The sequence below is a fragment of the Panthera onca genome, chromosome F1, assembly GCF_046562875.1.
Source record: "Panthera onca isolate mPanOnc1 chromosome F1, mPanOnc1 haplotype 2, whole genome shotgun sequence".
Lineage (NCBI taxonomy): Eukaryota > Metazoa > Chordata > Mammalia > Carnivora > Felidae > Panthera > Panthera onca.
In genome coordinates this window covers 17709081-17721609 of record NC_138355.1, presented here as the reverse complement: position 1 = coordinate 17721609, position 12529 = coordinate 17709081, and the positions used below count along the sequence as shown (strand labels likewise).

The window sequence follows — 12529 nt, the reverse complement described above, 5'->3', positions numbered from 1 at the left end:
GTTTAAATGAATAGCATTCTACATGTCACATTGGGGACACTCAAAGTATTTATGGAATTAATAAATACCCCTAGTGGGGGGAAAATTTAAACTATTCATTAAAAATGGTATATTTAATGTATAGAATTATTGAATCAATATGTTGCACACCTGAAACTAATACAACATTGTATGTTAATTATACCTTAATCAATCAATCAATCAATCAAGAACTTTAAAATTTTTTTTTTTCAATGTTTTTTTATTTATTTTTGGGACAGAGAGAGACAGAGCATGAACGGGGGAGGGGCAGAGAGAGAGGGAGACACAGACTCGGAAACAGGCTCCAGGCTCCGAGCCATCAGCCCAGAGCCCGACGCGGGGCTCGAACTCACGGACCGCGAGATCGTGACCTGGCTGAAGTCGGACGCTTAACCGACTGCGCCACCCAGGCGCCCCTCAATCAAGAACTTTAAATGGTGTCTTTAAAAGACAAGGATATTTATCAGGATGTAAGCAGTAAAAACTCATTTTTTAATACAATTAGTAAATATATAAATATATAGAAAAGACTGGAAAGAATAAATTAAAATGCTAATAAGTTATCTCTGGTTGATTGGATTGTGGTTCTTTACCAAATTCCTTATAATACATGTTTATTCTTTTATAATCACACACACAACACAAAGTTTTTAAAATATACTTTAACAAAAATACATTTCATGATAAAAAATGAAGCACTCATGAATGTTTTTAATAACTTTTTAAAGAAATGTTTGGCAGCAACAGGTTAAAATTAAAAATAAGGGCTCTGGGGGCACATGGTGGCTCAGTTGGTTAAGCATCTGACTCTTGATTTCAGCTCAGGTCATAATTTCAAGGTTCCTGGGTTCGAGCCCCTTGTTTGGCTCTGCACTGTGACAGTGGAGCCTGCTAGGGACTCACTCACTCACTCTCTCTCTCTGCCCCTCCGCCTCTCATGCTCACTCTCTCTCTCTTTCTCTCTCACTCAAAATAAATAAATTAAAAAAAAAAAAAAAAAAGGACCTTGAAGTCATACACATCTAGGTTGGAATAAGTCACCTGACCTAGGCAAACTACTTAACCTCATCTTATAAAGGAATAAGATCATAGGATGATTATAAATAAGATCATAGGATGATTATAAAAACTATATGAGTTAATGAAAGTAACCTGATTCACAAGTGCCTAATACTACGGTAGTAGTATTATTGTTCTTACAAACTGATACATTAAAATAAAAGAAAGAAAATTAAAGTTTTTTAAAAAGTGACTCATTTAAAAATTTTTATTCTGGAGATCTAACATAAACTCTGTAGAAGGCAGCTTTAGAATTTACCTGTCACTGATAGAAACCAGAAAGTCTTTCGGAGTAGAAGAAAACAATTCATAATTTGCAATATCAAGCTGTTTTACTTGAATTGGTTCACAAAGTTCAATAACAAACCTTTAAAAAGAACACAAGACAATTATTGAGATAAACCAACCAAAATAACAGTTCATATGAAACATAAAGAGTTTGCATAAAATAGACTTTCACTAAGTTACTCATTATTTCTCTAGCATATCATTAGTTGGGGGGGTGGGGTAACTATAAATAACACAAGATATTTATATTGACTATAAATAACACAAGATATTGATAACAATATTTCAATGACAAAGCACATTCTTGGAGAAGGAATGACTTCACAAAGGACAGTTAGTAATAGTGTCAACTGACTAGTCTAGATGGCAGTTTGGCATATACGTGGCTTCAAAGGGTAACACAGCCTTTGATCTAGCAATACACTTTTAGAAACCTATCCTAAGGACACATAGATCCAAACATTCACCCCTGTACGTATATACAGTGTAACATAAAGGCACAGTTTATAAGAACAAGGGGAAAAAGTCAACCTAGATGTTTAGCATAGAGGATTCAAGTATGGTCCACCCAAACAATCAGATACCAACAGGCATTAAAAATGATACTAGAGGGGCGCCTGGGTGGCTCAGTCAGTTGAGCATCCGACTTCGGCTCAGGTCATGATCTCGTGGTCTGTGGGTTCGAGCCCCGCGTCAGGCTCTGTGCTGATAGCTCAGAGCCTGGAGCCTGTTTCGGATTCTGTGTCTCCCTCTTTCTCTGACCCTCCCCTGTTCATGCTCTCTCTCTCTCTGTCTCAAAAATAAATAAACGTTAAAAAAAAAATGATACTAGAAACTATACATACCATTTATATAAAAATCTAGGAAATGTAAACTATAGTGATAGAAAACTGATCTTTAATTATTGTGGGGGCAGGGTTTAGGAAGGAAAAGTTACAAAGGAGCATGAGAAACCTTTTTAGGAAGGTGGATATGTGCATTATCTTTATTGTGGTGATAATTTCACAGATGTATAAATGTCAAAAATTATCATATTGCATATTTTGACATGTTGCAGTTTATTTTACATGTGTATATATATTTTTATGTCAATTACGTCTCAATAAAACTATTCTTTAAAAATGATGCTAGTGACCTGTACTTATAAACATGGAAGAATCCCATAAAATACTGCTTCTTAGGAAAAATTAAAAGTATGGTGTCATGTGTGTAAAATAAAACTGCATACAGTATGGCATTTGGGGAAGAGAAATACTCATGACATCTACACTCTAATCAATACTAATTACTATACTATAATTACTATATTACTATAATGTAGTAACTATACCAAATGTTATTATATATATTGACAGTGAAATAAATCAAAAACATTAAAATTAACATATTGTGTTTAATTTATGACAGAGCAACAGAGCCAAGTTCTAAGAGATGGCAAAAGCAATCAGGTTTTAGAAAAAAGCTCATGAAGAGAAGCAAACTAACTTGCTAAATGCTTACTCTGGGTCAGATACTATGTTAGAGGATTTACAACCATCCTTTAATTCTTACAACCACACTGCAAAGAATATCATCTCCATTTTATAAAACAATTCAATAAACACTAATTGGTTACTTCACATTCTTCTCTTCTATCTTTTAATAAGAAACCTCTCCTCCAAGATGTAGCTGAGCTCTTATGGCCACTGTATTTCTCAGTCTTGGCCATACTGCTTAGTTGTGGAGGATGGGCTGTGAGCAGAAGTGTCAAGGGCAATTTTCAGGTCAAGCCTTTAAACGGGAGCTGCTACTTCTCCGATTGCTTTCTACTGCCTTACAGGCTGTAATGAGAATGTGGGAGGAATAAATCATTTCAGCAACCCAGGCAGGGTCAACACCTGCAGGGGAGGAAAAGGAACATGACAGAAGGTGTGTGGGTCCTTCCATTGTTCTTTTACACTCCTGTACTACCTACCAGCTTGAGCTTTTACATCAAAGAAAATTAAATCTCTTATTTAAACCACAGTTCCACGGTCTCTGTTAAAGCAGCAGAATCAAAAGCCCTAACAGTCATGCAGCCAACAAGCAGTGAAGCTAAAAGTCAAAATCCAAATCCACCTGCTTCCAAAGCCTAAACATTTCCCATACCACCAAAACAACCTTGGGAGAGGGAACTAAAGAAAATCAAACTGAGACTTTACTTGTTATTTACAATGACAATACTCTGAAAGAGTATTAAGAAGAAAATAAAAAGTTAATTCTCCCCACTTCTTTCTTTTATATACAATGTTCTCCACTTCTAAGAAGACATGAGCTATATATTAATATCAGAAAAAATAAGCTTTCAAACAAATATATTACCAGGTATAAAAAGTAAATTCACTGCTTTGGATTCTGTGTCTCCCCTCTCTCTCTCTGCTCCTCCCCCACTCACGCTCTGTCTTTTCTCTTCTTCAAAAATAAATAAACAATAAAAAAAAAAGTTTTAAAAGGGGTGCCTAAGTGGCTCAGCCAGGTAAGCATCCGACTTCAGCTCAGGTCATGATCTCACATGTTTGTGAGTTAGTGAGTTTGTGAGTTCGAGCCCCTCATCAGGCTCCGTGCTGACGGCTCAGGGACTGGAGCCTGCTACAGATTCTGTGTCTCCCTCTCTCTCGTCTCCTCCCCCACTCACGCTCTTTCTCTCCTTCAAAAATAAATAAATGTTAAAAAAAAAAAAAAAGTAAATTCACCAAGAAGATTTAACAATTCTAACATGTGTATGCACCTAATAAATAGCCACATGATACATAAAATGTAAATAGGTTGTAAGTATTCCTCAGTTGATTTTAAAATGCTTTTTCATTTTTCTGCCTCATCTTTTATGTTTTCTTAGAAGCAGAGAATATTCTGCACAAATTAACAGAACTACATATAAAAGTTGACAAATCTAATTTCAACATGCTTCTTGTAATTATTTATAGGTCAGGAATTTTAAAAGATCTGAGATCTAAAAAAGAAAAATTAAAAAAAGATCAGACATCTAAACACAAAAGCAGTGTGATAAAACACCATGTATCAAGATTTAGTTGATATAATTAAGAAGGAAGTTTATAAACTTAAATGTGCATATCTCAAAAGAATTTAGTTCAATAGATTAAACTTAAAGAAAATATAAAATAATAAAGTTTCAAACAGAAATCCATAAAATAGGAAAAAACAAAAAGGTAAGATAGAAGTAAAAGTAGACTGTGGGGATTAAATAGGAGGCATAAATTAAAATATTAGGATTTAAAAAAAAAATTTAAAGCAGTATACTACAAATAACTTTATTATAAAAACTTTAAAAATGTATTAAACCAATTCCTAGAAAAGTATAATTTACCAAAACTAATTTAAGAATAGAAAACCTAGTCATATAACTATTTGTTTTAAATGTAGTTTAAACATTTAAACTACATGCCATCTACTCACACCAGTACAAAATTGTACATGCACAAGTTTATTTACAGTAACACTGCAATGGCAAAAGATTATAAACAACCCATATATCCAACATCAGAAGACTAGTTAAGTCATGGTACAACCATATAATGAAATTTTATACAGCTATCAAAAAGAATGAAAACGTTTTCTATGAACAAAATTGAAAGATGACCAGATACTAAGTTAAAACTTAACTCAAGGTGAAAAACAGTGTGCATAATATACTATGTTCTGTGAAAAGATGTATAAAAATCTATATTTGTACATATTTGTCTATATTTGCATAAAGAAACTGAAAAGATATCTAAAAATTTAACATTGAATAAGAAGATGGATGACAGAGGTTGGAAGGATATTTCTCATTGTAACTCCTTTATCCTTTTTGGGTTTGAACCATGTGAATGTATTACTTAGTTTTCAAATCACATGCTTGAAAGAAAATTAGCATCTTCCCATAGGCCCAGATGTTTATAGTTGAGTTCCAAACGTATAATATATCCAATGGTACAAGGTTAGATGCAATGCCTTCAAAATAAGGAGTAAGAGGATACTGCCTACTATCTTTCTATTCACAATTTTCTCAAGGAACTTGCCAGCATGAGATGACAAAAAGAAAGTAAAATACAATGAAAAGGATTAAAAAAATTTTAAAGAAGAAAAATTTGCAGAGAAGCTACAATTTTCTATACAGAAATCCTAAAGAATAATCCACCTATTATTAAAAAAACAGAATATAAAAAGGTAGCTGGATGTAAGATCCACATATAAAAAACTGGACATCTATACACAACAAAATATAATTTTTAAGATATATTTACAATAGCAACAAAAAATAGCTTCCCAGAAATGAACTTAATAAAAGATATACAACCATGAAAATTTTTAAAAATAATCTTACTGAAAGACATTAAGAGACAATGAAAAATACGTCCTATTTATGGATAAGAAAACTCAAAATCTGAGTCATCTAAAGATTCAATAAAATTCCAAACAAAATTTGACATGACATTTGGGGAACTCAACAGGATAAGTCCAAGATTTATAGGCAAAAGCAGAGCAGAAGAATAGCCAAGTCAGTCCTGAAGAATATGAGGCAAAAACTTACTCTACCAGGTACTGAGATCCATAAAGCAAAAGGAAGTGTGGTGTTGCTACAGGCATCGATCAACTGGCCAAAAGAACAGAACAGGGAATAGAAAAACAAACCCATGCTTAGAAGGAAACTTTGTGATAAAGGTACATTGTAAATCAGAGGGGAAAGTGTGAACTACAGAATAAACAATTATCTAAAGAGCAAAATGGTGAGGGAAGAATGAGTCCCTTCTCCATACTATATTAAAAAAAATCCAACTGGGATTAAAAACCTAAATGTGAAAGGCAAATATTTTGCAGAATTTTAAAATTTGAGTTATCTTTTTTTTTTATGCCAAAGAAATCTGACATATAACAAATCCAAAATTGTATGACAGGTAAGTACAACTACATTAAAATTAATAGTTTCTATTCATCAAAAGACACTGATAAGAAACTGAAAGGATAATTCACAAACTAGAGAAAATATGTGCAACATATATAATTTATATGTTCCATCCAGAGCTAAGATAAAATGTTACATTGTATCCATTTTCTAAGATAAACAACTGCTAAATTAGACTTCTACTAACCAGTTAAAAAAACAAAGCTTATCAATAGAAAACATAGGATAAAATAAGCATTTCAGAGGAGAGGAAAAACGGGTACATGAAAATATGCTCAATCTCACTGGTGATCAGGGACTGACATCTTTCTGGATAAAAACTCCACAACGGCAGAGATCTCAGTCTATTTTGTGAAACAATGTTATTCCAGCACCAGCAGCATCACTTAACATGTTCAACCTAACATGCTCAGTAATCGAATGAACAAATGAATAAAGACTCAAAATCCTAGAATGTCAATTATCCTTTAATTCATCTATAGATTTGATACAACCAATAAAAATGCCAGCATTTTTCACAGAACTCAAGAAGATGACTCTAAATTTTAAAATAAAAAAAAAAAAGAGACAAGAATAGTAAGGTATAACCTCTATAAATGGAGGTATAAGCTTATTCTACCAGATATTAAGACTTCTAAAACTACAGTGAGACTGTGTGGTCTTAATATACCTTAGGAGGAGTAACCTACTTACAATCAGGTGAAATCAGTTAAAGGTGTTCTAAAGTTACATGAAAAGACACATACGTGAATGAGCAAACACAAAATATGCAATAAACACATATACCTCAATACATGCTGTTTGGCAGAAACATTAAAATACAAATGGGTAGCTATGACTACTTCATACAACTTCATCCCAACATGTCTTTGCTTGAAATTCAAAATTTTGGAGTATAAACACTTAAGCTGTCTGTTACTGACTACAGAGGCTCTTACAAATAAAAACAAAACCCCCAAATAACATTTTAATTACAATTGCAGACAATCATTTCCTCAAATTTAATATATGACATAAGGAAAAATGAGCTTTTAAAATTATCCCTTAAAACACTTTAATAATCTGGTGTTCATTTTCAAAATGAACCTAAATGTACCAAAAGGAGCAAAGGCCGACAGTAGAAAATAAGCACTCTCTTTAAAGTTTAAAGAGTTTTTCCTTAAAATAAGAAAAAAAAGAATATATTTTTAGTAAATCAGTATGATGGTGATTTACTCAATTCTTTTTTGAACAGCTGCTTTTGAGCAATTAAATAAAAAAATCTAATGAAACTATTGGTAGAGCACACCTTATTTCCCCCCATAAATCTGTTCCTTTGCCTATGTTCTTAGTTAACAGCAGAATTATAGAACTAAGTAGTAGTCAAAATCCTGGGAGATTTCCGAGATAACTCTCTCCACATCCAGTTACTAACCAGGAGCTGCCAATTTTATCTGCTATATTTTTCATATCCCCCTCTCTTCTGTATCTAAACTGCCAATGCCTTAATTAAAGCAGGTTCCTAACTGGTTTCCATGCTCCCAACTGCATTCTGCTGTAGGCCATCCTTTGAGGACAAGCCTTCTTAAGACACCACTGATCTCACGTTACTTCCTTACTTAAAACAAACACTGACCTCTGTGGTCTTTAATAAACTTCAAAAAATTTTAAGCTAAGGGGCTCCTGGGTGTCTCGGTTGAGCGTCCGACTGTTGATGTTATCTCAGGTCATGATCCTGGCCAGGGTCATGGGATCAAGACCCGTGTTGGGCTCTACAGTCAGCGTGAAGCCTGCTTAAGATTCTCTCTCTCTCCCTCTGCCCCTCACACACACTTGTGCTCTCTCTCTCTCAAAAAAAAAAAAAAAAAAAAGAAGAAGAAGAAGAAGAAAAAAGAAATATGCTCCTTTTAGCATGTCTCCTTATTCTTACAGTTCCTGAATGCCTTTGCCTTCCTCATTTGTGACTTCTTATGAATCCTTCAAGATTCAGCTCAGGAATTACCTCTTCTAGGAAACCCTCTCATCCTCTCTCACAGGTATATATCATCTCTGTTCCTACAATAATCTTTCAGCAATACTTCTTACACTATTTCATAATTGTTTAACTAGACTTATTTTTGTGTGTGGGTGTGACCTTAAAAGGAAAGGCATTTTATCTTCAATTCTGTATCCCAGGACCTAATGTAATTATACTACCAGCACCTGTCAATCATAAATGCTTTTTAAGTGACTACATGAACAAATTAATCCTAAATAAAAGCTTACCATAATATATGTACATACATAGATTAAAGTACATAATTTATTAAATTTTATATTACTTACCAAATTTTAGTGCTGCAAGGATTCAACATATAAAGATCCATATTTTCTATAAGAATAGCAGATGTGCTCTGTTTTAAAAGGGGGGAAGGGAATAAATTACTTATGGAAAAATATTTATTTCAACTCTAAAGACTTCTAGGATTTCTTCATTTTTAGATCTTCAAATACTAAGACTCTAAAACATTCATTTGAGAAGAAGGCATAAAAATGGCTGAAGTTTACCAGTTATGTCTGTAAGTGTTAAGTTAGCCTTATGACAAAATGTTTAAAATTAAATGTCTGTTACCATAAAGGAAAAATGATTTTCTATTAGCTATTTCCTTTTTAAAATCTCAAACAGGTTTAAAAGTTAAAAATAAGATGAATGCCCTTCAGTAGATGAACAGAAACTGTGGCACATCCAGACAACAGAATATTATTCAGTGCTAAAAATGTGAAGTCAATCTGAAAAGGTTACATATGGTATGATTCCAACTATGTGACATTCTGGAAAAGACAAAACTATGAAGATACTAAACAGACTGGTGGTTGCCAGGAGTCAAGGGGAGGAGGAATGATAGGTGGAGCACAGAGGATTTTTAGGGCAGTAAAAGTACCCTACATGATACTATAATGGTGGGTACATGTCATTACACATTTGCCCAAACCCAAAAACCATATGGTAAGATGAACTCTAAGGTAAACTATGGACTTCAGCTGATAATAATGTGTCAGTGTAAGTTAATCAACTGTAGCAAATGTTTCACTCTGGTGGGAAGTATGTTGATAATGGAGGAGACTAAACATGTGTGGGTGTAAGGGGTATATGAGAAATCTCTACCGTTCTTTCCATTTTGCTGTGAATCTATAACTGCTCTAAGAAAATAAAGTCTTTGAAAGAAAAAAAAAGTACAATGTATTAACCAACAGAAGAATTCATACAAGAAAATGTCTCTAAAAGCATAATCCTGCATTTATTAGTGAATCAGAAAAATAGCTCATGTTAAAATATAGTTCTCAGCAAAATAATATAGATATAGATAGATATTTCTGAGCAAACAGTTGCCTTTATTTAATCAAGTTAGTAGTTTCTTATATATACATATATAAGAAATTTATAGTTAAGTACCTTGGCTTCTGGATTAGCTGCCAAAATTTTGGCACCACATTCTACTGAGGCATAATTATTTCGATTTTTCTGGACTTTTTTTGTCGCATGTAGACCTCCATTAGAAGATGGATGCATTGACTGACCTGCAGACAAACCTTATTATAAACATATATATATGATGATTATGATTAAAAATACTCCCAGGAAACAATGATCACAAAAGCAGTAAGTTGCTGTCTAGTGAAGACCAGGTTTTAATGCTTAAGAGAATATTTTCAAAACCCACTAAGCAATTCAAACTGCTTTAATACTTTAAAATATTTCTAAAAAACAAATTACAAAAATCCACATTACTTGATTTATGTCTACTCTCAAAATGAAACTTATCCATGAGAATCAAAATATTGTGCATACATATTTTATTAAGGATGAATGTTGTCCTTCTATCTCTAACATTAAGAATTTTTAACTCTGAAATAGCCAAAAGAAAGTGTAATATCTTAGTCCAACTCCATTTACAGTTTAAAGCTTTATAACTCAAAAGTTTCCATGCCTCAAATTTCCTTATAAATTGAAATAAACACCACTGCTCTGCCTACTTTATCTTATTTTATCCTCATTTAGTAATTTACAAGAATGGGTTTTAATTAAGATTAAAATTATATAATTATACACAGGTAAATTATATATGTGAAACCAACAGTATCTTGGTAAGTTTCACCTTTAAAAGGCTTTCAAAAGCTTTATTTTACCAACTGTAGACAGAAATGCACATTTAAATCAGTCCTCCCCCTTCAAAAAAAAAAAAAAAAAAAAAAAAAGGGAATCACAACGCTTCCATACTTTTTTCTTTTTCTACTTCCATAACTTTCTTCTTCCATTCATCAAATGTTGGTATATCTTCTGGGTCTTTGGGACTTGTTACAGATGTATGGTCAATTTCCCCTGGTTTTGTATAATCAGAACTCTGAAAAAAAATGCAAAAGAATACACAAAAAACAGTAAGTCATAAAAGAATATACAAATGTTTTTGTGAAATTAAAGTCCAATTTTATATTTGATAGACAGTATTTCAAAAAAATCAAAAATGTAAAAAGAAAAGGTTTGGTTTACTTAAAAGTTGAGTTTCTCTTGAAAAAATTGAAATCTTTTACCAAAGCATCACAAAATATATTCTTCACGTTTGCAATATAAGCTAGGCTGTAAAAAACTTTATAATATACCCTAAGCAAACAATTACTTCTACATAAACCATACAAATTAGTAAGTACTATAGTTGTAATGCATCCACCTTAAAATCTAAGTTAAAATAATATATGCATTAAAGAAAGCTAACTAATTTTAGATATAGCATATTGTTTCTAAAAATTCCTTAACAGGAATTACCACTTTTATAAAAATTTTAAGGTGGATTTAAAAACAAAGAAACACACAAAAATCTAAAGAAAAACAAAGCTTTTTAAAGAAACTATAGAAAAATCTTCATATAAAAAAGGATTTAACAAGATGAAGAAAGAATAAATCATTAAAAAAAGGCTGATACATTTGGCTGGATTAAAATTTTTAAATTAAACGTATCACAAAACCATAAACTACATGGTACAATAAGCTGGAAGAAGTATTTGCAATATATGCAACCAATAAAGGATTACTACCAACTATAAAAACTACCTACAAATCAATAATGGAGGAGAGGAACAATAAATACAGCAAAGAAAAAATATAAAATAATCGATAATCAAGGAATGCAAATGAAAACCAGAGACAATAAATTATACCAATCTGATGGAGGTTCAAGTGTGGCATGTCTGTTGAACCATAAGACACCTATTAGACTGCTGAAGGGAGTTCTAAATTTAGCAGTACTGAGGGCACGTGGCTGACTCAGTTGGAAGAGCATGTGACCCTGATCTCTTGAGTCATGAGTTAAGAGCCCCACGTTGGATGTAGAGATTACTTAAATAAATAAGTAAACTTAAAAAAAAATTTAGCAATATTAACTGAAGATGTGCCTACTCTATGAGCCAGTAATTCCACTCCTATATATTAATATCAGTGAAAACATGCGCATGTGACTAAGAAAGTATGCAGGAATGCTTATGGCAGCACTGTTTATAATATCCAGAAATTAGAAACAACCTAAATTAGAAAAAACCTGAAGAACAGATAAATTGTGGTAGTGAAATACAACAGTGAAAACAATTAACAGACAAATCTCAAAAACAATGTTGAGTCATATAATAGTTAAGAATGAGACCATTTTATACTGCTTCAAAATATGCCAACTAATAGTATGTATTGTTTATAATAATACAGTTTTGGAAAAAGTTTAAAAACACATTCTTAAACACACACACACACACACTGAATTTTAGATACGTGTTCTATCTGAAGGGAAGAAATATAACTGGGGAAAGGCAAAAATTCAATTTGTAATTTTTTTCTGTAAGCTGAATAATGTATGCAAGAATGTTCATTCCATTATTTATTTCTGTATTCCTAAAACAATGCATAACATATTTACAAACAGTTCCTAGAGAAGTGCACAATATTTATTTAGACAGCTTACTCTGCCAAATAGCACAAGTCTCATATAGTACACATGTGCTATATGGTATAGGGCACATTTTCCCTAATACGAATACTCACTATATTAAAGCCAACTTTTAAGGACTGACACTAGTATATTAGAATTACACTAATACACTAGAGTATTAGAATTACACAAATACAAATACCCATAATCTCTTGATTATTTTAGATATTTTCTTTGCTGAATATATTGTTCCTCTCCTCCATTACTGATTTGTAGGTAGTCTTTGTAGTTGACAGTAATCCTTATCGGT

General features: G+C 32.4%; 1 protein-coding gene and 1 long non-coding RNA gene across 6 annotated transcripts in view; one reads left to right on the top strand and one right to left on the bottom strand.

Moving 5' to 3' along the window:
- Nucleotides 1-8429, top strand: part of LOC132686043 (uncharacterized) — a 43684-nt gene extending 35255 nt beyond the window's left edge. Inside the window, exon 3 of the long non-coding RNA XR_009613411.3 lies at nucleotides 8201-8429. This is a non-coding gene — a long non-coding RNA (uncharacterized LOC132686043). The remainder of the gene's footprint in view (nucleotides 1-8200) is intronic.
- SUCO (SUN domain containing ossification factor) overlaps nucleotides 1-12529 on the bottom strand; it is a 91580-nt gene that overhangs the window by 42358 nt on the left and 36693 nt on the right. For 3 of the 5 annotated variants that reach the window (XR_009613408.3, XM_078440897.2, XM_060643538.3), the window contains exons 7-10: nucleotides 10527-10650; nucleotides 9702-9838; nucleotides 8594-8661; nucleotides 1340-1447 (exon numbers count right to left, since the gene is read on the bottom strand). Coding sequence is in view for 4 of the 5 variants with exons in the window: in XM_078440897.2 (XP_078297023.1) it covers nucleotides 1340-1447; nucleotides 8594-8661; nucleotides 9702-9838; nucleotides 10527-10650 (437 nt within the window). In the remaining variant the exon portion in view is untranslated. The remainder of the gene's footprint in view (nucleotides 1-1339; nucleotides 1448-8593; nucleotides 8662-9701; nucleotides 9839-10526; nucleotides 10651-12529) is intronic. The other 2 variants (XM_060643537.3, XM_078440898.2) reach the window with 1 other exon arrangement.